This window comes from Mirounga angustirostris, unplaced genomic scaffold (genome assembly GCF_029215605.1).
Source record: "Mirounga angustirostris isolate CCGP_5_RB_7025 unplaced genomic scaffold, mMirAng1.0.hap1 SCAF_6, whole genome shotgun sequence".
Classification (NCBI taxonomy): Eukaryota; Metazoa; Chordata; class Mammalia; order Carnivora; family Phocidae; genus Mirounga; species Mirounga angustirostris.
In genome coordinates, this window is record NW_026991714.1 from 100,341,111 (window position 1) to 100,367,459 (window position 26,349).

The window sequence follows — 26,349 nt, forward strand, 5'->3', positions numbered from 1 at the left end:
CATTCAGGGGGTGCCTGGGTGGCTCAGATGGTTAAGCGTCTGCCTTCGGCTCAGGTCATGATCCCAGGGTCCTGGGATCGAGTCCCACATCGGGCTCCCTGTCCTTGGGAGCCTGCTTCTCCCTCTGCCTCTCTCTCTCTGTCTCTCATGAATAAATAAATAAAATCTTTAAAAAAAAAAAAAAAAAGAATCCCATTCAGGTCTTCGAGGCACAAGTCAGTGGAGCGTCCAGACTTACCCTTGTCAATCACTTCATGTTCCCGTAGCTCATTTCTTACCCTTGCCTCTAGCATTGACTTCATTCATCCTGCCTACTGGTAGTTACTGCTTCCTGCTTAATTCCCTTACATGAAGACAGGGTGGTCTGGTCCCACTCCGTCCCCCCCGCCCCCCCGCAGTGCCTTGAACAGTGCCTCCCACAGAGTAAGTGCTTTAAATGCCTGTAGACTCCAATTTGGACTGACCTGTGGAAAGGAAGGTTCTAGAGCCTGAGACCAAGTGAAACACGAGTTTTATTTGAGGCGTCAAAGCGCGGGTGCTTCTGTCACATATGGTGGGTTTGACTTCAGGGTCCCGGTTTCTAAGATAAGACTTGGTGCATCTTAGACACAGCTTCCTGGGAAAAGAATTAGAAAGGGAGCAGGACACAGCCTGGGAAGAAGAAGAGGAAAGGTCGGCGGTGATGCGGACATCTTCCACAGCAAGGACTCCCCCTAGCCGGAGGCGGCAGGGTCCACTTGGCCGTTCTGGCTGCAGTAACATCTCAGGGCTCCCCGGTTCCCTCCCTGGATTTCCGATTCAGTCACCCCCTTCCCCTGAAGAATTCACAGAGGAAGGGTAGGGCCTAGGTCATGGACACTGCTACTTGTTCGATGAAGCTGGCCAGGTTTATGTCCCGTTCCGAAAGGCCGGCACACTCGTGGGTGCTCAGGGTGATGTGGACCTGGAACAAAATCAGAGATTCGGGCCCCGAGCAGGAGAGGGTCACCGCTGTGCGGATCGGCCACACCGAGCGCTCCAGGGTAGCAGCCGGTCTCCACGCTCTGGCCTGGGGGGCAGCCTTCCCGCGTCTCTAGCAACACTGCACCCCCTCCCGTGGTGGCCCTGGCCTGGGGTCCGAGCTGTTCGCTGTGCGTGCTATTCTCAGCTCAGGTGACGACTTTTTCACTCCTCCACGCCGCACCTCCAGGAGGGGTTACGCCATTTAGAGCCATGGGCCATGAATATGGCCCATCCCACAGCCTTGCCTTCCGTGGTTCGGCCTTCTTGATGCCTACTCACTGTCCACCTTACCCGCCTGTTCTCTCACCAGTGTTTTCATTTGCACTTCTTTAATTGGTAGTGAGCCTGACTATTTCGCAGGGCTGTTCATGTTGATTCTAGGTGGGGAGGTCCCTAGGGAAGGCCAGCGAAGGGCCTTCAGGACTGGGCCAGGCACGCATCGCTCACCTTGTTGTACACGTTAAACCATTCAGGATGGTGGTCCAGTTTCTCAGCCTGCAGGGCCACCCTCGTCATGAAGCCAAAAGCCTATGTAGTGAAGTGAGACCCAGGTCAGCGCTCTGAGAGACAGAGGGCTGCTCTAAGAGTTCCGGGTATGGAGAACCCAACACCCATCTCCCCACTCTCCAGTCCCCAAGGGTGACACTCCAACCCGACTAGGGTAGCGTCTGAAGGGGCTTGGGTGGCAGGGCTTTAAGGGAGAGAACAAGTTCTGGAGTGTAACCCCATCCGCCCCAGTCTCAGAAACTCTGTCCCACCCGGCAACATACCCGGTTGAAGTCTTTGAAATGGAACTGCTTGAAGATGGCGTCTCGGCCTTCCAGCTCGTTCCACCCCACAGCCCTCAGGTTTGGCAGCAACTGCTCCCGCTCCTCAGCACTTAGCCTGTGCGCTTTGCCAGCCTAGGAGAGGAAATCAACAGATTCCTTCCAGTCACCAGCGGAAGTCAGCCAGCCTCCCCGGGGGCTCGGGTGGCCGGGTCTAACGCAATGGACAGGGAGGCGTTGAGGGTGGCACCCTGCCCTGGGGGTGGGGCCCTGGCTCGCGCGCCGATGCGTTCTTGGATTTGGACACTCTGCTCAGAGAACAGAAAATCCTGAGGTGTGATGCAAGTCCCTGGGGCTGAGCAACATCCCCCCCCCTCAGGCGACAGAGCCCCCCCCCCACCACCACCATAGGTCTCTTATGATAATGAGGGAGTAAAAGCAAAATCAAGCCCAGATGCGAATGTGTTACTACACAACTTTTCAGAGAAAGAGTATCCATGACTGTCCAACCTTCCTTTTTCTGTTATGGACTGTATCCAGTTCACCCCCATGCCCGCACTGTGACTCAAGGAAACTGAGGCCTAGAAAGGGAAAGTGACCACAGTTCTCCTCCCCCCAGGCCCCCCCCCCCCCCCATCCTTGAGAGCATAAGCATTGTTCTCAAAGGGAGTCTGAGTCTGCTTCCTGGGCCCGGGGCAAAGGAGCCAGCACTTAAAACACCTTCCAGGTGGTTCTTCACCACACCACAGTGGACACCCAATGGTACTACCTCCCAGTGGGTGTTCCTCATGCCCCCAGGCAGCCTCTGAGTACCAGCTGCCAGGCCTGGGGGCTTCGGGTTCCCACCTTCTTGTCTACTCCATCAGCCTGGGGAGCCTGAGCCAAGACAGCTCAGGCCCAAAGTGGAAGTAACTTGGCCCAGGGCGACTGGACAAGCCTAATGCCTCAGGCTATTTACCTATTGTGCAAAGTGCCCTCCAGGCAGCCCAAGCTGGTACAGTTCAGGCCCTGAGTGGAACCCTCAGAGACAGAAGGAAGCAAAGGCCGGGTCCATTCTCTGGGGGGATGGACCCAGGCCTAGGCACTGAAGGGATCCAGAATTGAGACTTCTGCAACAGAAACTCTAATAGAGTGTTGAAGGAAAAATGAACCAGTAAGGTCTGGGAAGAGAATGTGAGGGAGGCTAATTTAGCTTCATGAGGCAGCGCGCAGCCTGGCAGCCGTGGGGGGCCGTTGGCAGGACTGGTTCAAGCCCCAGTTCTGCCACTGTCCAGTAGGGTGGCCCTGTGGCACTCACCTCCCTTGGCTTGAAAGGTAGAAGGGGCCCAGAACTTCCATTTCAGATCAGCAAGAGGAGCCAATGGGACATATCAATAAAGTCCATCCTCGTTAAGGGCCTACCATCTGCATTTGTAAAAGGAGACTTTCTGGGGCTAGCAGGCTTGTTAGGCCCTGCCGGTGTGGTGCTGAACTAGAAAAGCAGTACAGCCTCCTCTAAGTCAATCTTTCTCTCTCTCTTGAAAAACACTTTGTTTTCTCTGGACTGATCCGGCTTGGTCCAGCTCAGCTCCTTTCCTCAGCTCTGCGAGATCGGCCTGCTTCGCCCAACCCCTGCTCCATTCCAGATCCGGCCCCTTCTCAGTGGCTGATAAGCCTGGTCATGTATCCAGGCAACCAGATGAATGTCAGCCCAGGCATCAGAACCCACTGCTTAGGTCTCTGGCCCAGAAAGAAGTAGGTGGGTACTAGTGAGCTCTTAGGAGGCACCCCTTGGCCTTTAGAGTCTTCGGGGATCCCCCAAGTTTCACAGCCTGGGGCTGAAATGACAAGCGCCTCTGAGAGCTGGGATCAGAGCGGGGGAAGGGGCAGTGTTTACTTAGTAAATCGCAGGCCAGGCCTGGCCTGGCCTGGTCATCTGGGGGAGTGTGCGCTCCGGTTACTGATTACCCACCCCGCCTGCATCTTTGGGGCCCCAGAGCACCACACAACCAGCCTCACTCTCCCCCTGCCCTCCCTCCAAGCCACAGCTTTCCAAGTGCCTTCTCAGCTGTCACCACAGTCCCTACTGCTCCTCAGGCTTTGGGACCAGAAAGGGGCTGTTTAGTAAAGCTTCCCAGGTCTACACACCACCCTCCTCCCCTGCCAGGGCTCCCATTCACCCCGCGGAGGGCGGGGGTATTGAAGTAGGGCTGAGCACAGCGCCAAGGCCCTCCTGGGGGAAATCCTAGCCTGCAGGGGGGCTGATCCTGAGCAATCGGGTCCCCATGGCTGGGCACAGGCCTCACGCGAGGCACCAGGGGCTGGTTCTGAGGCCAGGGGCCAGTGCGGGGGGGCAGAGAAACAGAACCGGCCTCCCTCCTACTCACACTCAGACACACGGTCGCCCCCCTCCCCTCAATGTTGACGAGAACCTGCCACCGAGTGGGGGCGATGTCTACGGGGCTCACCAGCGGCCTCTCACCGCCCCCGGCCCTGGGCCCACCGCTATGCGTCGCCTGCAGCCGCGAGGCGCCCCGGGGACACGGGCCTGGGAGCAGGGCCCTGCAGGGGCTGCGCCTCGCTGTCACCCGGCCGCGCCAGCGCCCCTCTCCCGGCCTCAGCTCGCCCTGGGGCACCACCGAGGGTGCGGGTGGCAGCGGGGCGGAGACCCCGGCTCTCCGAGCCTGGCGAGCGGCCGGCGGGCGAGGCGCTCGCAGGGACCGTCCCCCGCCCTCGCCGCCCCCGCGATCGGCCCCTTCCTCTCCTCCGCTCCCCTCCCCGCGCGCTCGGGCCCCGCGGGCGGCGGCGCGCGACCCCCTCACCATGGCGGGCGCGGCGCAGGGGCGGACGCGGTCGAGCAGCAGGTGGCCGCGGGGCGGCGGGACGGCGCCGGGCGCTCGGGGCCGCGGGCGGGGAGGGGCCGAGAGGACCCGCCCACCGGTAATCGTTAACTCGGCCGCGACCCGCGCGCTCGGCCTCTGCCCCCTTCCAGCACTTTCTTCCGGGCTCCTGTTCCCCGGAGCTCCGGGGCTGAGAACGCGGGCTCCAGGTGCGGACTTCTGCGTTTGAATCGCGCTCTGCCAGTTACCAGCGTGTCACCCTGGACGCGAGATTACCTTTTTCGTTTTTAAAGGCAACCGATTGAGGTATTGGCCTACAAAAAACTGCACATAACTTAAGTGCACAATTTGATGCGTTTTGACATATGTGAGCTCTCGTGCAAGCACCACCACGATCATGCTCATAAACATATCATATATCCATCGGCCCTGCAGGTTTCCTTCTTTCTCTGACAACCATTCATCTGCTTCCGGGCACAGTATGTTAGGTTGCATTTCCTAGAATTTTATGTAAATGCAGATCATACAGTGTATACTCTTGTGTCTAGCTTCTTATGACTCAGCATAATTACTTTGCGGTTCACCCCTGTGGTTGCATGTATCAATAGTTTCTTTCTTTCTATGGCTAAGTAAAATTTATTTTATAGTGTTACATTGTATGGATACACCACAATTTGTTGATCTGTTCACTTGTTGATGGACATTTGGGTTGTTTGCAGTTTTTCACTATTACAAATAAAGCTGCTATGCACTTTCCCATCCAAGTCTGTTTAGACTTTCATTTCTCTTGGGTAAACGTCTCGGAGTGAAATGGCTACGTCATATGGCAGACGTGTGTTTATAACTTGTTAGGAAACTGCTAGACTGCTTCCCAAAGTGGTTGTACTATTTTATGTGCCCTCCAGCAGTGTATGAGAGTTCCAGTTTCCCTACACCCTCAATGATGCACCGATATTTGTTATGGTCAATCTTTTTCATTTCAGTCATTCTATTTGCTGTGTAGTGGTATCTCATTGTGGTTTTCCTTTGAGTTTCCTTGATGGCTAATGATATTGAACAGTCTTTCAGGTGTTTATTTTCATTGGTAAATCTGATGAATTGCCTTCAAATTTCCTGCCCCCCCCCCCCCCCCCCCGTTTTGTGTTCTTACTGGGTTTTGAGAGTTCTTTATTCTGGATATGAGCACTTTATCAGAGATGTGGTTTGCCAGTTTCTTCTTTGTGTTTCACACTGTCTTTCAAAGAGCAAGCGCCCTTAATTTTGATGAAATCCAATTTATCCAATGCTACTTTTATGGATTAGTATTTTGGTGTTGCAACTAAGAAATCTTTGCCTAACCCAATGTCATGAAGATTTTTCTGTTATGTTTTCTTTTTGTGATGTTTTCTCCTGTGTTTTATAGTTTTTGGGTTTGCATTTAGGTCTATGATCCATTTTGAGTTCAATTTTCCTATGCTTTGAGTTATGGATCCCAATTCACTTTTTGCATATGAATATTCAGTTCTTCCTTTCTCCACGGAATTGCTTTTACACCTTTGTAAAAACTCAGTTGAAGCTATATGTGTGGTTTACTTATAACTGACCTATATGTGCGGACTCTATCCTGTTCATTGATCGGTTTGTCCATCTTGATTACTGTAGCTGTGTAAGTCTTGGAGTCAGGTAGTACAAGTCCTCTCACATTCAAAAACATTTTTCTTTCCCATTAACCTTCATCCCCATACTCCACTTTTATTCCTCTCCTCCCAGTGTGTTACTCTGTGAACTCTAATGTGTTATATATGTATTTTTGGTTGTATATGTTTTGCAACAGGTGCTCTTGTTTCATCTGTATGTCTTTTTGTTTTTTGTAAATGGATCTGTGTGCTGTGTCTCATTTTGTTTCTTTCACCTATTTTTGCCATATAGATATAGATATATACTTAATAGCTTCCATAGTGTCCATCTGCTTGTTAGCATCTGCTTGTAGCTTCTAACTGCTGCGCAGTATTCCGTGGTGACCACCCCACATAGGTTATCATTCTTCCAGTGGTGGACACTCAGGTAGCTTCCAACAACCTGCCACCACCACCACTACCCCGCCCCCAAGCATGTGCGTGTGCAACACACACAGAACAGAACAACAACAGTGATGCTGCAGTGAGCATCTCTTCCAACTCAGTAGCTCTCTGGCCTATGGACAGTTTCTTATCAGCTTAAATATAAATATATAAAAATGTATAAATATGTAAATATAAACATATATATCTCCTATAAATCCAACAATTCCCTCATGGGTACATGTCCCAAAATAGTTTCAGATGCTGTGCATCGTGTGAGGGAGGGTTTCTATTCTCCTATATGGCTCGCACATGATGTTCACACTTGGCATTATCTAGCTTTTTAATTTTTGCCAAGTTAATAGGTATAAAATGATAGCTCACTGTTTTACTTTGTTTTTCTGATTACTAGTGATTCTGAGCACCTCTTCATCTGCTTGTTAGCACTTGAGGCTTATTGCTTATAAATTGCCTTTTAATAGTCTTTTCATTATTTATTTTTTTATTTTTTTAGAGTTTACAGTGTTCTCTTTTTTAAGTTGATTTGCAGGAGTTTATATCTAGACACTAATTGCTTGTCCATTTTCAATATTGCAAATATCTCCTCCCATTGGCCATCGGTATACTAACTTCTTCCATAGTGTCCTTCGTTGGTGGAAATTTTATATACTGGTGTACTGGGCTTCTCTCTTTTTTTTCTCTGACTTATAACTTTGTGCTTTGGAGGATTTATCTGATAGTTTTCCTGCCACGATAATATTCTTCCTTTCCTCCTGTTAACTTTATGGCTAGATAAACGTAAGATCTAAATGTGAAAGGTCCCCTTTTATGCGTAGTGTTCTTAGGATGTTAGCTAGTCTCCAAAGATGGCCCTCCACTGGGCCTTGACTGTCGGTGCTCATGCCTGTGGCTTCTGCTAGTCATCTGCTGGCATGGGGCTGAGGCTCCTTGGCTGTCCAGACCTTCAGATGACTTAGGCCCCCGCTGTCCCATGTGAGACCCAAGCGAGAACATCGCTCAACAGAAACCAGTCAACCCATGGAACCATGAGAACTAGTAGTACAGTTTAATTGTAAGCCACCAGATTTTGGGGGTGGCTTCTCATACAGCAACAGAGAATAGGACACATAGATTCCTGAACAAAACTTGGTTCCTAGAAGTGGAATGCTGAAAACAAGCTGCCTGGAAATAGTGGTGGGAAGAGCGTAGACAGAAGGCTGCAAAGACAGGAAGGAAGGTTTGCTTCCACCCAGGATATATAGAAGCTGCAAAGAGTGTTGCTCCCACACTGACACGGGGAGGCCTGGATATACTACAAAATCAGCACTTTTCTTCTGTTCGCCAGGAAGCTGAGCTCACAGGGCAACCAAGGAGCCTGAATTCCAAGGGAGGAATGCAGACCGCTCATCTGTGCTGGCCCTTGGGGAGAAGGGGGACACACACAGCCTCCCTATATGTGGGAAGAAGAAGTCAGTGAAAATCTTTTTTTTTTTTTTAAGATTTTATTTATTTATTTGAGAGAGAGAAAGAGAGAGAGCACATGAGTGGGGGTGAGGGAGGGTGGAGGGAGAGGATGAAGCAGACTCCCTGCTAAGCAGGGAGCCCAGCCCCCCGCTTGATCCCAGGACCACCAAGATCATGACCTGAGCTGAAGGCCAGCGCTTAACCGACTGAGCCACCCAGGCGCCCCAGAAATCAGCTAAAATCTTAACAAATAGTTGGGAGCCGGGTGTGTGTGGGCATGCCAGCATGAATAGCTGGGGCCCGAGACACCGGGACAGTTGGCACAGAGGAACTCCAGCGGGTGCTGGGGTGGAAGATGGAAGGAAGACCCCGCAGCTGAGCAGGGGCCGGAGGGGATTGACAGCTTATGGGGAAAGTACCAAACCCCGCCCTCCTCTTGCACATCCTGTTACACAGGAGCAAAAGCCTAAGTCACTAGGAGAAGGGCCACAGACCAAGCCACTCCCAGGGCGCAGATAAAGATCCACCGTGGCTTCATTTCCAGTAGGTGAGACAATCCCTCTGCCGCTCCGGTTTGGTGCTGGAAACCGTTCTGGGCCTGGGATCCTGGGCCAATACCATCCTGCTGATGAGGATGCGGGGCCACTGCAACTCTCATGCATTGCTGCTGGAAATACAAAATCATTCAGCCACTTTGGAAAACAGTTTGGCAGTTTTCTTATGAAGTTAAACATCCATTTACCTTATAAGTCAGCGATCCTACTCCAAGAGAAATGAAAACATGTCCATGCAAAAACCTACTTGCAAATGTGTAGAGCAGCTGTATTTGGAAATAATCCAAATGTCCATCAACAGATGAATGAATAAACACGCGTGGTCAATTCAGACAGTGGAATACTACTCAGCAATGGAAAGGAGTGGACCGTGGGTGCATTCAGTGTAGTGGATGAATCCCAAACACATTATGCTAAGTGACAGCATTTCAGATGTCTACATACTATATTATTTCATTTATATAACATTCTGAAAATCACACGACTAGAGGCAAAGTTTCCTGATTGACTGTTAGGGGCTGGAGGGGTGGGACCTGACTACCGAGTGCACAAGGGAATTTTTTTTGGGGGGGGGGGGTAATTATAATATTTTATATATTTTTTTTTAATTGTTTTTGCAATACTTTCATTTGAAGGCTTTGTCAAAAATACAGCCTTTCATGAAGTATTTTGAGAAAGGAGAGGCAGAAAGGAGCATGGAAAAAAGCTAACTTTGCTTCATTAGCTCACATTCAAGTAGGACCATTGTTTTTTGTTTGTTTGTTTTTTACATTCATTTAAATGATATATTTGAAGCTGAAAGTACTGTCACAGGACAGGCGTTTGCCTTTGCGTCTCCCACACAAATCTTGACGATGGGGCCTTTTAGGGTCAACGTGGTGGAGTTTTACAGTGCAGGAGCATCTAGTCTGTTTACAGCTTTGACAGGTGATATCCTCCACTTGGTAAGGGCTGTCAGACTTCTGACAAGTTCTGCAAAAGTGCTTGAAGTAAACCTTGGTGTTGGTGCCCTGCACACACCACATGTAGGCACTTTCCCATCAGATGTCACAGTGACTGTGGTGTGGTCAAATGATTGGATGCCTGTGCCAACAAATATGAATGTGTAAATGATAGCTCAATAAACTTGAATTTTAAAAAAATGCATCTAGAGTGTGAAATCTCAGGCCCATCATTTCCCAATGACAGTTAGCATTGGAAAGATGGTGAGTGAGCTCCTGGTAACATTTTGTTCCTGAATCTGTGTGGTGGGTATGTGGGTATGTCAGTTAGTGAAAATTCTTCAAGCTATACCTCTATGAGTTATGAACTGTTTTATATGTATATTTCAGTAAAATTAAAAAAAAAAAAGACAGTGAAGAAATTATTGGGGAAAAGAGGACTCAAGAGCAGTTAGGAAGATTGTCTCTTCAAGTCACCTGGAAGAGAGAGGGGCTACCTAATGAGCTTGTGCTGAGCTTTCTAACTGCCTGTGATAATACTGAGAAAAGGGAATATGAGCTGATTGGTGGTGGTGTTTTTTTAAAGTAGTTGCTATACCCACGGTGGGACTTGAACTCACGACCCCAAGATCAAGAGTTGCATGCTGTGCATACTCAGCCAGCCAGGCACTCTGACCTGTTTTGGTTTTGAGCAAAATTTAGAGGAAACAGAGAGGGCCCAGGACAGTCTTCCCAGCTTGCAAAAGATTCTCAAAGTAAGAAATGGCTTCACAGTAAAGATCAAGTCAGGGATGCAGCTGTAAGACTCTTTGTTATGACCTTAGAGAGATTTAAGGCTGTGCGTCATACTTTCAGGTAGACTTCTAGAAGAATCTTGAGGATGTGACTCTTAGACCAACTTTGCCAGACGGGAGGGCTGTTAAAAATCCTAAGGACATGGCTCTGCAGTGCCCTGACTTACAGCCCAAGGTAGAGAGGGGCTTCTCTTGAGGAGATTTGTGGCTGGAATTTTTGTCTAATAGAATAAACCTCCATAAGATTCATAGGAACTTCACCAAATTTTTAAGAGAATTGTATTGGTAATAGCACTACCAACTTGGACTGAAAAAGACAGAAACAATTGAAAAGGCAAAGAGTCCACTGTACTTCCTACCTTCTAGGAGTAGGATTCAGACTGAAAAAGTTACTGCACTTCAAACAGGAGCATTTCTTATCAAGAAGAAAAGGTAAGCCACATTTCAGAGACAAGAATTCGGTGTTCTAAGCAAGAGCTATGAAGATTCACTCCCAGGGACAGGACTGAGCTATGATCCAGGATCTTACGATGAGCATGCCCTGCTGGATTTCAGACTTGCTAAGGCCCACTGACTGCCACGTGCCTCCTTCTCCTTCCCCTTTTTGAGCAGGAATGCTTTTCTAGCCATCCTATCCCTGTTATTGCATGTTGGGTGTGGGAGGGTTAAGACGGAAACTTTGAAGTAGGGCAATGTTCTGGCGAAAGTGAAAATGCCTTGTCATCTTCCTGTAGGAAGGGTCATGTCCCTTGTAGTCCCTTCCGCCCCAGCAGGGTATGCTTTGACTCATGAGCTATGTTCTCTGGGGGTAGAATATGAACAGATGAACTAACAAGTAGTCTGGGGGCCTCACGTTGGGCTAAGCAACCTCAACTCCTCTGTTTCATGCCTCTGTCAGGATGGGCTGAGTTTTGCTGTAGTAACAAATAACCCCCCAAATCTCTGTGGCTCAACAGAACGAAAGCTTCTTTCTCTCACAACACGCCTAATTGCAGGGTGACAGGTGGATTCTATCCACTGTAGTCACATGGGAACCTAGGCCAATGGAGGTCTCTTGTCTTCTGTATTTCCAGGACCACTAATCACTGCAAGGGTGGGATGGGGGTGTGGTGGATTAGCATTGAATCTTCAGTTTCAGCTCACATGGCTGTGCCTAGTTTCAGAGGGAGTGAGGAAGTGCAATTCTACCATATGCCTGGGAAGTGAAGCTGGAAATAACTGGTGACTTGCATGAAGGACCATAGTGTCCACTACCCCCATGATGGAGCACCTAGAGAGGTTGGATGCTGGCCTAGGTGGAAAGGCAGGCTGTCCTTTAGGCCACATAGTGTGGGACAGTGGGTCAGGCATGTGTGAGGCTCCAGGGGCATGGTCCGACCCAAGGAAACTTCTGAGGCTCCCTAGTTGAGTCCAGAGGCTCATAATGTCTGGATTTGTTTAGGCCATCTTCTGATCTTCCCATTCTACCCGTAGAATTTCACCCCTCCATTAAAATGACTTAAGAGGGACGCCTGGGTGGCTCAGTCAGTTAAGTGTCTGCCTTTGGCTCAGGTCACAATCCCAGAGTCCTGGGATGGAACCCGCATCAGGCTTCCTGCTCAGTGGAGAGTCTGCTTCTCCTTCTACCCCTCCCCCTGCTAGTGTCTCTCAAATAAATAAATAAAAATCTTAAAAAATAAAATAAAATGACTTAATAATGACCTCTTCCAAGAAGTAGGGGCAGATCCAGAATTTTTGTATAACTTTAATGTGTATGCAGTTGTGGAGGTGCTCTTTAAACAAAATAACATAAATTACAGAAAAAAAATCTCCCCACACAAATTTAAGCTCCAATTTCAATATTTATTTGGAAGGACAAAGACAGTCACAACAAATTTCAAATTTAAAAGAACTACCATAAACTTCACAGAGTTCGTAGAAATATCATAATATTTTAATTAGGTGCCTGACACACACCTAAAGTAGTTTTTATTTCCTACAATTTCTTCTACATTTTGATTGCTTCATATGATGATAGTTTCATTAGCATTTTTAGAGAGAGAATAGGAAGATAAATTTTGATAATTATGCTAGAAGAAAGAGTAATTATTTTGTTGATAATTTAGATGCATAAACCGACCTCACACATATACAGACTTCCTAGCTGAATGTGACCAACAATGAAATTCTGATACATTCTATCTGTGCAATACAAAAAGAAAAAAGTAACCATGTATTTATAATTGAATATGTTACATTATTGAGAATTTTGCTAACAACGGAGAAGATGTCTTTTTTTTTTTCTAAAGATTTATTTATTTATTAGAAAGAGAGGAGGGGCAGAGGGAGAGAGAGAACCTCAAGCAGACTCCATGCCCAGTGTGGAGCCCGATGTGGGGCTCGATCTCAGGACCCTGAGAGCATGACCTGAGCCAAAACCCAGAGTCAGACACTTAACCAACTGAGCATCCAGGCACTCCAAGAAGATACCTTTTTTACCAGGTGTTGATGAAAATGAAAATGCCTGCTTACAAATATTATACAACTGACAACTGGAAGAGTGTTTTAGAGGTCAGATGCTGGCTCTGTACATAAGGAGCCTTTTTTCTCCTGCATTACCCACATACCCTTTGCCAGGGTCCAAGGGACAAATTCATGTCACTTACAGTGTCTGACCCTGCACCTTTTTGTCGCTCACCTGGTGAGTCCGCACAGCAGCAGGCGGGAATATTTCTGGAAGGTGTTCCTACAACCAGAATGGCCAGCAATGGCTCATCTAGACATGGAAGTGACTGAGAATCACATACATGTATCTGTCCCTCTGAACCCAAATTAAGTGTATCCCCAACTCAGCTTGCCCTTAGCCAGATCCCCAAACCCACCCAGCATCTAGTCTAACACAACCCAACCTGAGGTGAGCAACACCAGGAAAGCGGCGGAGACAGAAGACGAGGGGCTTGCGCATTGTGTTTAAAATATCAAAATGTGTTTCTTTTGCAAATTTCGCAAAAATATATGACCAGGTTGCTTCCTGGAAGGGTCCCATTCAGGTGAAGGGCCCTGAGGCTCAGAATCTGTTTGCTCCAGTCAATGCACCCCTGGCAGGGGCCTTTCCCGCGGGCCCCACCCACTTGCTGACCAAGCTTTATGGGGTCTGTTTCCTCAGTACATTTCCTTTCCTTCCCTTGCTCTGCGGGATGAAACATGGCATCTCTGAATTCCCCACGGTGTCTGGCACGCTGCCCTGTACTTAGAACGCTCTCAACAAATGCTTCCCAAATCCGTGTTCATGCACTGTTTATTTGCTGGGTGGGATGGCTACTGAGCAACCTAGAAACCGTATTCAAGAAGTACTTTCCACAAGGGACACCGCTCAGACTCACATTTCCCTACCGCTAATTTTTATTTGCCAGATCCTAGGCTAAGGATCTAAAAAGTTAAAGCAAAAAACACACAACTTTGGAAAAAAATATTTTTAAATTTTATTGAAGTATAATTGACGTACATTAATTTCAGGTTTACACATTGTGACTGGACAAGTCACACAACCTTTTTTTTTTTTTTAATTATGGAAGGAACACATGCTTATAGTAAAAAAAACAACACAACAAAAAATAACAAGAAGGGCGTTGGTAATATGGCTGGGCATAAAGAGAAAGGTAAATACCACCTTTCCACGCCACTTCGTGCCCACCGAGGGTCACCACGTGGAGGCCATGGCAGGAACTGGAGCAGCAACTGCTGAGGTCCCGCTCCTCCACTGGCCTAACGGTGGGATTTGGGCAAGTTACTGAACCTCTCGGAGCCTCAGTTTACTCAACTGTACAATGGGAGTAATAATAATAATAATGATAATAGTTGCCTTGTAGGGTTTTTGCAACGACTAAATGAGATGGTCTGTGGCAAGTGCCTGGCACCATGCCTGTGCCCTCTCAACCCCAGGTGAAGGTCACGTGCACGGTCTGTCCATCGTCCACTGCTGCTCTGGCCTCCCTCCCCCAGAGGACATTCTCCACCCCTAGAACAATCTCTGTCTAGACATTTAGAGTGGGAGGGTAATGCCCCACTCTTCACCAATGGGGACCAGGGCCTAGGGGGTAAAATCCGCTTCCTTGCTCCTTGGGGGAGCAATCCTCATGTGTTCTACACGGTCTCTCAGAGGTCCCCAGCAGATTCAGCCTGTTGCCCTCAGGGACCTCCTATTCTTCAAAGCACATGCCCTGGACTTTCATCCCTCCACCACCAACCCACCTGCAGTCTTTTTTGTTTGTTTTTCTTAATTCAAGATGGTCTTTTTCTTATTGATTTGTAGGATAATAGCCCCTCATTTATTACGTGTTGTAAATATTTCTCTGCATCTCATTTGTTTTTTGCTTAGTGACATAGTGAAATGTTAATTTCTTTTTTTTTAGGGAGGAGGGTAGAGAGAGGGGGTGGGGAAGAGGCAGAGAGGGAGAGAGAGAGAGAATCTTCAGCAGGCTCCATGCCCAGTGCAGACCCTGAGGCGGGGCTCGATCTCATAACCCCGAGATCATGACCTGAGCCGAAATCAAGTCAGACGCTTAACTGACTAAGCCGCCCAGGCGCCCTGAAATGTTAAATTTTTAGACAGGCAGATTTGCCTGACTTTTCCTTTGTGGTTTCTGGATTTCATGTCTAGCTTAGAAAGGACTTCCTCACATCAAGATCAACAAATATTGGACAGCTGGTAAAAAGTGCTCAGATTATTAATCTCTCTGGAATTTTCTTTTGGGCGTCATGTGAGATATAATAATACTAACAACAACAACAACAACAAAAACCCCGAGAGCAATACTTACTATTTTGTTTTCCAAGTGGATAAGGAAAAATCCCACACTATTTGTTCATATCTCAACTAGTCTATCTTGTTCCCCCACCCCCGATCTGAATGCTGCTCTTGCATTTTGCCCAGTTCCCATGATCCCCGTAGCATGGTTCCTGGAGTCTTTGTTCTGTTCCTTTGATGCATCCACTCTGCCCTGTTGTAATTACTCTGGCTTTACAATGTGTTTTGGTATCTGGTAGGTCAAGTCTTATCTCATTTTTCTTCTTTTTTCAAAATGTTCTTGGTGATTCTTACTTGTTTACTCTTTCAGATGAGCCTTAAAACCAGCCTGTCAAGTTCTATAAAAATCCCTTTAGGGTTCTGATTGGAAATGCATTGAATTTATAGATTTAATTTGTGAAGAATTGACATCTTCATATTATTGAGTCTTCCCATCTGGAGCATGATATATCACTCCATTTATTCAGGCCTTCTTTATGTCCTTCAGTAAAGTTTTATTGTGTTCCTTGTATAGGACTTGGACATTTCTCATTAAGTTTGCTCTTAGGTATTTTATAGTCTTGGTAGGCCATTGTGCATAGGATATTTGTCCCATTACATTTCTAATTGGCTACTGTTGGGTGTGCAGATGGGGTGTGAATTTTGATCGTACCTTGTCTGCAGTCACACCGATGCTCTATTTAGTTCTAATGTTTTTCTGTGGGTTAGCTGAACTCTAAACCAGCCATGCCTGTCCCACACGGGACAGGCCTCCCTCAAGAGCGGAGGGCTCTGTTGTACCTGGCTGGCAGCAGCTGAATGCACCGACCCCGTCAGGGCTGCTGTAGGGACGGCTGCATGGGACAGAGCTCTCCACCTACGGCCCTAGATCCCTTCCAGTTCTAAGCTTCTCTGCGTTCATAATTCTGGTCGCCATGTCTGTTTTCAGGCACCATGTTCCCAAGCGCATGGTAATCAAGGGTGAGTTCCCTCCCCTCCCTCCTTCCTTTCCTTCTTCATCAGTTACTGTTTGATTTCTACATGCTGAGTACTGTGACAAGTGGCAGGAAGGAGGGGAGAGGGATATTGAGATGATAGTTACAGGTATAAATGCTTCACACCCTTGGGACGCAAGTGGTGTCACTTAAAATATTGTCAAAATAGAGCATGGTAGGACCCACACCCCAAAGTGGCTGGAAGTTCAATATATATTCTGGGGGCTCCTCCTCCAAGCCATGTCCCTAGGCAGACATGAACCCCAGGGCCTTGTACCATCCCAAAGGAAAGCTTCCATTCTCCATGAGCGAAGAGTCTGGCTTTTCCAGGCTGCCCGCCTCAACGTTTGCCACAGAGGGTGTGCTGTCTGGGCCTGGGCCCCTGCTCTGTAGCCCATGCTTCTGTTCCAGCAACTGGCCTTCTCTGAGGCCAAAGTGGGGGTGTCCTTCCCCCCAGACAGCTGAGGCTGGACCCTCCCAGCAGTTCCTGAGGGGCACACAGCCTCAGAGCTGGTGGGCAAGGACAGCAGGCTCTGCCTGGTGGAAATCCTGAAACCGGCCACCTTTGCCCTCCTTCTAGGCCCATGGAGCCACCCGCAGGGGGGGCTGCTCCCCTCCATCACCCCCAACACAAATGGCTCTTTCCCACCCATGTCTCACAGGGACCATGCTTGCCTACCAGGAGGGTCTGGGACAATGGTTCTCGATCAGGGTGGTGGTGACGGTGACGATTTTGTCCCCCAGAGATCATGTGGTCTCTCCCCATTATATTGCTGGGGCTCAGCTTAGCCCCTGGCTCAGCCAGGCATTCACTAAATGTTGTTGAATGAAATGAGATCTGAAAGACAGCTTAGGAGCAGTCCAAGAGTCCTAAGCACACTTGGAGGTGGCCACTGGTTTTTAGGATGAGGTGTCCCCAGGGTGCCCTGAATGTCCCCGGTTACGGGGCTCTCACTCCCTTAAGTGCACTCTCCATTCTGGGATGGCTCCGGCCGTCTGAGCCGAAGTTCTTGCTGATGAGGGAAGGGTAGGTCAGCTACCTCCAACTGAGGGCCACGTGGGACTGGGGGCTGCCATACTGGACAGGACCGTTCGAGATATTAGAGATAGAAAGTCTTCGTTTCTTCCGAGGGAGACAAAAACTGCTACCTGCTCCTGTCTGATGCCTCAGCCTCCCCTCCCAAAGACAGCGGGGAGCTTCAGCAAGAGTGCTAGAAACTCTTAGTGGGTCTCTCCCATGCTGAGACCAAGTGGCCTGTCTTAAGGACCCTCTGGTCTGGGCAAGGAGTCGGTTACCCCAGTAATACAGGCGACAGGTGCCATCCTAGAGGACTGTGGTTGGGCAAAAATAGAGTGACACAGAGTAACTCTACACGTGGGGGACAGGGCAGTGTCTGCATGGAGGGATGTTCACTGTACGCCTTGAAGATTCACCAGGAGCTGGCCCGGCAGGGACAAGGTATGTGTTGGGGGTGGTGCTTAGCCAAAGTCAGGTGTCCAGAGGGAGGGTGTGGCCAGTTCCTAAGGAGAGTCTTCAGTGGGCTGAGAATATGGGAGCCCCAAGGGGTGGGAGGAGGCTGACGGTGATGGGCTCTGCATGCTTCTGTGGCGGGGGCTCCCCCATCTCCCAGCCTCGTTCAGAGTTCTGCTATAGGCTCTGGGGGTGCAAGGAATCCAGTTTTGCTTCCACCCAACCCTGCAAAGCTACTTTCCACCAACAGGGGGCAGGGCGACCTCAGGAAATGATCCCGGTTCTCTGGGATTTGCGCGGCCAGACTATGTCCCGTGTTACCGGAGACCTCTGGATTCTTAGTGGACTGAGAATTCAGGCTTGGTGCTAGGCTTTGGGCGCTCGAAGACAAAGGCAAACCCAGCCCCTTGCAGCCCGTGTCCCTGGCCACATGGATTGTAGGGGCTGCAAGGAAGCGGTGATCTCTTCCAGCAGGGTGGAGACCAGAGAAGAAGCAGGACCTGCTTCCTAGAGAAGGCCATTTGGGGGATCAACCAAGACCTCTTGGCTGACGGGATTTCGAGATGTGCCACTGAGGGGACAGAGCAGGGACACGGACTGGAGTGTCTGGCAGCTGACTGCAGTCCCTGATCCCGGAGCGTGAGGTGCAGGCAAGTCCGGGGGGCTGGGGCTGGCACAGTGACAAGTGAGCTGGGGCTGTAGGTGCAGTTTCTGGAGGACCTGTGCTAAGGAGTGCCACCCTGGGGCAGCAAGGAGGAGCAGACAGACTTGCTTTTAGGAACACAATATCAGAACAACTTTTCATTGTGAAAACGTACAAATATACACTAAAGCATGCAGTATAGTGACTCCCCTGTGCCCACCAACGGTGATCACGTTCTCCCACGTTCTCATCCATTCTCCCTCCACGTTTGAAAAACTTCTTACTATAGGAAGTTTCAAACACGCACAAAAGCAGGAAGCTGGTATAACGATCCTCATAGACCGACCACCTGCCTGGCTCAACAATGGACAATTTGCCCAGCTCATTCCAGCTGTACCCCACCCTCAGATTATTTTGAGGCAAATCACGTATCATTTCATATATAAATATTTTTGTATCTCTAAAACTTGGCGACTCTTTAAAAACAAAACATAACCGTACTACCATGACCACCCCTGAACGAAGTTAACAACCATTCTTTAACTTCATCCCATATCCAGGACCGACAGATTTTTGAGCCCAGAAGTGGTGGGACTCGGGTTAGCATTTCAGGAAGCTCACCGTGGCAGGCTGTGCAGAGGAGATGGAGGGGCAGGGGCTGCTGTCAGGGCATCAGCCAGGAGTCCCTTATGAGAGGCTGGGGTAAAGCAATGAGGATGTGCACTTGGCTAAGGCACGGCCGGAAAGGGAGGAGCGGTGGAGAGCTTACTGGGTGCACGTGTTGTCTTAATCTCACAAAGCCCACGAGGGAGGTCTTGTTATGTCTCATTCACAGGTCAGGAGACCACGGCTCCGCAGCCTGAATTGCAGAGCACCATTCCCCAAGCCCTGCCTCCCTGCAGCCCTCCCAGCAGCCGAGGGCCACAGAAGGTGGCGGGGGAGAGTGGGGGGGCTCAAAAGCAGGCATATAAGGGGAGCCTCTGGCATGTGAGGGGTGGGGGAGGGAGCTCTTTCTCAATTCCCAATTCCCATGGGTGCCCACGGAGGGTGGAGGTGCTGGTCGTGGGCGAGGTGTTCTCTTTGCTCACCTGTACCAACAACACTGCAAGTGTTCCAACCAGCTCTGCCCTTTCCCTGCTTTCCCTGTCCTGGTGCCCCAGGTGGGCTGTCTGTCCCCATTCTCCATGTGAATGAGGCAGGGGGCCACCGCGCTGCCGGCAGAATCCCGGCAGAATCCCACTGACTGCGCTGACTTGGTCAACCGGGGCTGACATGGTCCCTTTCGGTTGGCCTTGTAATACATCCTCAGGAGAAGATCATGCTTGCCCCCATTCCTCACCTTCCTCCCCACCCCACGGAATGCCCCGTCTGTTGACATGCGTGATGGAGGGCTGGCCAGTTCTCTTGGGCCTTGATGCCTTGGTGGAGCATCCCTCCGCGCAGACCTCCTGCTTGCTCGGGTTGCAGACTGGGAGCCAGGGGTGGTGGGAGCAAGCAAGTCCACGGCCAAGCTCAGCCTCGTACTGGGTGATGTGGTAAGCGTCTCCAGCCCTTTCTGGGCCTCAGTTTCTCTGGCTATGAAATGAGGTGGGAGGACTTACGTCATGGCGACTCCTGGGAGATTGTGCCGAGAAATCCTGACCAACTGAAGCGCTGTGCCTGGTGATGAGAGGGTCATGGCTAGCTTCGTTCCCCCATCGCTTCTGGACCTTTGGGCTGAGATCTCATCTGCTGTTCCTTCCCTGCCCAAAGTCAGAAAGGTACAGGGGATGAGACCACACCCACCCCGAGAGCCTACAAAGCAGGAGCCCTGTGGGCCCTGGGGGCAGTTTCTCGGGAGGAGGCCCCGGGGACTGTCCCCCTCCTCATCTTTCTTGATTAGGAATCTCTTCTCCCCTCCAGCCCTGCCCCTCTGACAGCTCCCCCAGTCCCAGCCCTGCTCACTTCCTACCTCCCGTGCAGCCCAGGCGAGCCCATCTGTCTTCATTAACCAGGGACTTGGGCTGCTAGTGCTGTTCGGAGCCGGCCACCCTGGGCCAGAGCTCTGGGGCCTGTGGTTTTAAAGGAAGATGAACAGGGCCTCCTTGGGGTGTCTCTGTAGCCCCTGGTGGCCCGGGGAGGCTGGGTGACCGATGTTTATCCATGTCTGAATCAGACTCCTGTGTGCCCAAACCAGCCAGCTGTGAGCCGCTCCCGCAGCTCACTCATGGCTGCCCCGGGGCCAGAAGGGACCTCAGGGTAGTCCCTTACTCGACAGACGAGGAGACAGATGCCCGGAGGGTGAGGGACCAGCTCAAGGTCCCTGTCAGCTGCGATACAAGCCAGGGCTCCTGCCTTACTGGCTGGGTTCTCCCCCCCACCCCAACATGCTGGAGGGGCTCTGGCAGGCTGGACTCGGGGGCCGGACCCCAGGCTCTTCGAGACCTCAGCAGCCTCCGAACCAGAGGGAATCTAAGGGCTCCCCTTGCCCAGCCCCATCCTCATATGGCAGCTGTGGACATGGAGGCACAAACAAGGGAGTTAGCTGCCTTCAGTCAGCCACTGGGGTCTCCTCTCCGTCTGGGCTACCTTCTTCCTCCTCATTTTCCTCCCTCACGACCACCTGTGGGCCACGGAAGGGAGATGGCCACGGGCTGCCCTGGCTCGGCCCCCTCCCCCGCACCCTGCAGGAAGGACTAACAGGACAAGGTCTTCCTACCTGTCATAGAACCCACCTCACTGTTCCCCTGGAGACTCCCCAGCTCAGCTGCCAGCCTGGTTAGAGCACTGGAGGGGGAGTCCAGACACCTGCCTATTGCTGTGTGATCTTTAGTAAGTCACTTCACTTCTCTGAGCCTCACCTGCCCCATGGTAACAACAATTCCACCAGCCCTGCCTTGATCACAGGGGATCCAATCTGATAGAAAACACGAGACAAGTGTGAGGGGTGGGCTTGTCCTGAGATGGCTAGAGAGAGACCGAGAGAATCAGTGAGTCTACAGAAGATGGGTTCTTCCTGGGCCCCTGAAGACCATGACCACTGGTTCCAGCTCTGTCTCTGACTCGCTGTGTGACCCTGGTCGAGTGGCCTAACCCCTCTGTGTCTCATAAAAGCACGGAGATCTGTGCTTCCCCGTGCTGCGGTATTGACCTGCTGGCAACAGGGGAAGCTAAATGTGGAAGAGCCCTAAGATCCTTGGAAGAAGGGCTGTTTATAAACCTAAGAGATTATTAACAACATCCAATAATCACGCTGTCTGCTAACAAAAGTAATGACGCCCTCCAGTTGGGCAGAGAAACTAGCCCCATCAGCACGGCAGCTCCTAGCTGGCCTTCCTCTCGGGCTCGGAGGGCTAATAACCCTCTGTGTGCATGTGGGCCTTCGCCTCCGCAAACCAACCACTAATTAGTTCCTCCACAGGCGTGCCCAGGAGGTAGGCAGGAAGGGCACGGGGTTATGAGGGAGCTCAAGCTCCGGGAAGGGGGGGTCTAACCCTGCCACCCAGCTGCTTAGGGGCAGGGCCGGGCTGGGAACAGAAAGATCTCCCGGTTCTCAGCGCCTACCTCTGCCGCTGTGGTGAGCACCAGGGCAGACAGCTCGCCCTCGCCGGGCCTCAGCCTCCCGCAGAGCTGCCAACGCAAGAAGGTGGTGGGGCATCGTGGTGTGTGCGGCCAGATCTCCTGGGACTTCGTCCCTCACCCTTTCCTCTCTGCCCTCCTTGATGTTGGGTGTCAGCCCGGGGCGGGGGGGTGGGGGGCACTCGGAGGTGAAGGTGGGGGTGCTGCATCTTTAATTCTGAGCCCAGGGAATCCCACAGGGTGTCTGTCCCCTCTGTGGCCAACTCCTCGTGGTGGTGCCCAGGAGTCAGGCCTGTCATGTGCCTCTCTGAGCCTCAGTTTCTCCATCTGTACAGTGGGGTTGTAACGGCCAACCTGCCAGGTCTGGGTGCCCAGAGCCTGGCTCTGAGCCGGCCGAACGCTGCATGGGTGGGTTATTCCTGGGTGGGAGGATGTCCTCAGGCCCAGGTCGGAGCCGGGGCAGGCGGGGCAGACGCGGCCACCACCTCGTCCGTGGCTGAGGCCTGCGGGGACACTCCTCCTGGTCCAGCCCCCATACCTCTTGCTTCAGACGCCTGCTCTCATTCTGTCTCTCTTTCACCACACAGCCTATTTTTAACTTTCGGCTTTGGGGGAGGGGAGGAAGGGCTCTGTGGTTTTTCCTGTCTCCTTCCCTTTGTCTTTTCCTCCTGGGTCCTCCTGCTTTGCCCTCCCCCCCCTTCCTTCCCTGCTGCGCTCATCCCCTCCCTGCCTCCTGCTCTCCCACCGGGGTCCCCCATCTCCCTCTCCCCGATGCTTCCTTCCAGGACCCCCCCAGCCCCACCCCTGTCCTAGATGGTATCCCCTTGGTGGCAGGGACACCCCTCCGTGAGCATCTCCTGGCTCTGACGGAACTAGTCCCTGTGCGCCTGCAGGGCTGGAGGTTCGAGTCCTGGCTGTACCATTAGCCCAGCTGTCTGGGCTCCCCGACGTGGAGATAAGAAAGCCCCTGGGCTTTGGAGTCCGGCAGACCTGGGTTTAAACCGCAGCTTGGCTGGGGTGGTCTCTTCATGTCTCTGTGCTTCCATTTGCTTGTATGTAAAACCCACCTTGGCTATCTGAGGGAAGTGCCTGGGCCTCTCCCCTCCCCTGCCTGCCTTGGGGCCTGGCACAGGGCAGGGTCCCCAGGAGATGGCCAGAGGACAGGGAGTAGCAGGAGGAGGCTGCCTGGGGGGCTGCGCTGGGGAGAAGGGAGAGTTGCCCTCAGCTCCGAAGGGCTCAGAAACGCTGATTCAGCATTGGCTTGGGTGTGCAGCCCCGCAGGGCTGGGGTCCATGGAGATGGGGAGAGCAGGAGGTGGGGAATGAGGGGCAGAAGGCACAGAGGCAAAGAGCACTAGGGCTGGACTGGGAGGAAATGGGACCCACAGGAGGAGAGCCAGAGGGGAGGGAGAGACTGGCAGAGCAGGAGGCAAAGGCTCGGAGCAGGAGAGCCATGCGGAGCCAAGAGGTAGGAGGACTGCAGGCCGGTCTCCGCGCCCCCACCTGGGTGCCTGCCCACAGGCACGTGGGAGACTATGAGCGAGTGAGTGAGGGCCTTTGGAGACTGTCATTTTCTGGGTCGGATGCCAAGGCTCCTTGTGCCCCCATGAGTGCTAACGAAGGGTCCTGTAGCCTGGGACCAGCAACCGAGGGGTGGGCTGTGGCCTGATTGGTGGGGGGCTCTGGGGGCCCTGGAGCCTCGTGACAAGGGGGCTACCAGCCCCTGCGAGGGGCCACCTGGCACTGGCTACTCAGAGAACACCCTCAAATGCCAGGGCCCCAGTAGCAGGGCAGAGGATGGGCAGGACATTCATGGACTTGCATTCAGGCTGGCAGAACTGGGGGGCTCATGGAGGAGGAGGGGGAGGACAGGGAGTGGCAAAGTGTCCTCGAGTCTCTCTGGGATGGAAAGCCCCTCGTCATTCCACTCCCTTGGCTTGGATGCCTCCAGGATCAGGCAGCTCCCCACCCCTGAGAAAGCCCTCTCTGACACTGAGAAGGTCTTTGCTAGGCTGATGCTTTCACTCTGGTCTTGGCAGTGCGGTGTGTGCGTGTGCATGTGTTTGTGTGTGTGTGTGTGCGCGCGCGCGCGCACGTGCTGGGACAAGCTGTAAACCAGCATATGAGGCCAGAGGGCTGCCCATGGGGAGAGAATTCTAGGAACTTTTGTCTGCACCCCAGAAGAAGCAGGGGTCTTTCTCTTTGGATCCTTTATTTGATCTTGGGCCCCTGTTGCCTCAGAGAAGGACTTCTGACAAATTCATTTATACTGAGATGCTAGGAAATGACTTTGGAACTTCCTCTATAAAGAGGGCAGTTTTTACCCCAAAACGACACTTCACTTACGATGGAATGACAGGCAGCAGGGAGCTGATGGGGGAGCTTTAGGTGGGACAGTGCACTCTCTGGTTCCTGTTTCCCACGAGAATCTCTTCCTCTTGTCTCAATTGTGGGTTCTTGGCAGGTGGGGGAGATTTCTTCTGTTTGCCCTGTTGACCCCACCCATCAGGGTCCAGTGACCCTCCCTTACCCCAGGGGACTCCCTGTGAGTGGCAGGAATGGGACAGTTAGCACAGCCTTTGTACCCATGAGTCACATCACCAAGATCTCAACTAAGGTACAGATCCTGGCTGTGGAGGGCTTGCTGTGCAGCCTTGGGCAAGTCATTGCCCTCTCTGGGCCTCCATGGCCCATCTGGGAAAAGCAGAGTTTGGACCATAGGGTCTTTGAAGGCCCCTCCAGCTATGGCAGTCCAAGGTTCTGGGCCTTTGAACCCCTCAGGTTGCTGGTCAGCACCTGGGCTAGGCTCTGAGGGCAGCAGATGAGTGCCTAGACTCCAGATGATCCTGTAGGGCCAGCCAGGCAACTGGCCTCCTCTGGACAGAAATGACGAGAGAGTATTGCTGGAGGCCCGAGGGCTCTCTTGTCTGACTCCCTTGGTGACAGATGGAGACACTGAGTCCTGGGTAGAGGGATGGCTTGCCCAAGTCCCTTAGAATATTAGCATTGGGTCAGACCTATAAACAGGTTTCCTGCCATTCTGTGCAGTTGGTTAGGTCTTGCAGATAAATCCTGGTGGGCTCCCTGTTAGGGGTGAAAACTAAGAGAGGTTCTAAAGGAAAGTGTGGGTGGAGACTTGTCTTCTAAGGAGGGGCCCAGGGGAAGGGAAAGGGGTTGCATTGTGCACCTGTCCTTGGCCTGTGTGCCCCTTGCATCCTAGAGCCCTAGAGGCCCTGGTGTCTGAGTTGGCCATTCTGCACTTGGCCCCCGGTGCAGTGATGGAGGACAGCTCTCCCTGTGGTGTGGGCTGCCCTTGGACGGGTGGCTGGACTGGGCTGGATGCGGCTGTAAATCACCCACGGAGCAGAGCTGCCGGTGATGGTTTATGCATCTCAGGCACCTACCCTGCAACTCAGAATAGGCAGTGACATGTCATTCTAATGAGGCTGCAAATTTCCTTGTGACCCAGTGCCACTCGCTCACCCCACGCTCCTCCAGGGCCTCTCTCCAGGCTAGGGAGTGGGTACAGAAGGCAGTGGGGCTTCAGGTTCAATCAACCAGACTGGGAAAAGGGGTGGGACTGGCCTGACTTTGGGCACCCCCCCACCTCCCATTCTGCCTCCTTCTACTCTCCTGGGCTTCTCTCCCCTCTGGCACCTGATCTCACTGCCCTTGAATATACCGTGCAGATTTCTCTCTCCAGATCTCCACTTACACTGCTCCTGCCACCTGGAACATCTCTCTGTTCCCTCCAACTATCCAGATTCTTCTTTCAAGGCCTAGGTGAAGACTTCTCCCTCCAAGAAGTCTCCTGCAGCCGGCTCAGCTATAATTCTTAGACCTCTGGGGACAGGTGAGCCCCGCTTTGCTTGCTAACCCCAGCGATCAGGCCGGGGGCTGCGCGGAGCACCGTTCACAGAAAGACCAGGGAGGCTGCATCCGGGCTCAGCTGGAAAGAGTTGTGGGATCTATTGGAGATGTCTGCCAGGGTCAGGAACTAGAAGACTGCAGGGCTTTATGCTTCCTTTCCCTGCTGAGGCATCTGGGCCGTGAGGCCATTTATTCTAACATTTTCACACGTGGTGACATTCAGCCTCTCTCATTGCTTTGCCTTCTGTCTACCCAGGGGAGACATAGCCTCCTGATGGCTGGCACCTTCCCATGTATCCCCTGTGTCCCTCAGAGTGGTAGGGATGTGTGAAGACTTGACAAACCCCAGTCGGAGAGAGGGACATGAGGAAAATGCTGTCACTTTCTCTAGAGTTGGGAACCTGGGTCACAGGGCTTCCGAACCATCTACAGAGGAGGGCTGTAGGGGACATGACGTGTGGAAGATTTTCCTTGAGGTCCCAGAGGTAGTGAATGCCAGGAAAACCTCTCTAGTAGACTAGAGGTTGCTGGATTGCTGGTGTTTCCTAGACCAGCGGGGCAGGGCCCAGTGACCAGCCTGGCATCAGGGACCCCTAGGCTGCAGCCTTATGTCCCCTGGTCCCCACAGAGGCTCCCCTTTTTCTCTTCTGAGGCTCAGAAAGCATTCA

The 26,349-nt window shown here is 51.7% G+C and overlaps 1 protein-coding gene across 1 annotated transcript; it reads right to left on the minus strand.

The window, feature by feature from the left end:
- Positions 1–494: 494 nt before the first annotated feature.
- On the minus strand, positions 495–4,727 carry PCBD1 (pterin-4 alpha-carbinolamine dehydratase 1). The gene is made up of 4 exons (XM_045878014.3): positions 4,571–4,727; positions 1,773–1,904; positions 1,450–1,530; positions 495–943 (listed from the first exon to the last, which is right to left on the minus strand). The coding sequence occupies exons 1-4, from the start codon at positions 4,571–4,573 to the stop codon at positions 845–847; spliced, it is 315 nt and encodes a 104-aa protein (XP_045733970.1). The 5' UTR covers positions 4,574–4,727; the 3' UTR covers positions 495–844.
- Between the last annotated feature and the right edge of the window lie 21,622 nt (positions 4,728–26,349).

Bases quoted from the DNA above. Each gene is read 5' to 3' on its own strand.
- PCBD1 (XM_045878014.3), bottom strand. The intron at 1,531-1,772 runs GTATGTTGCCGG...TTCACTACATAG, and splicing joins ATTTCAAAGACTTCAACCGG to GCTTTTGGCTTCATGACGAG. The intron at 944-1,449 runs GTGAGCGATGCG...ATTTTGTTCCAG, and splicing joins GGTTTAACGTGTACAACAAG to GTCCACATCACCCTGAGCAC.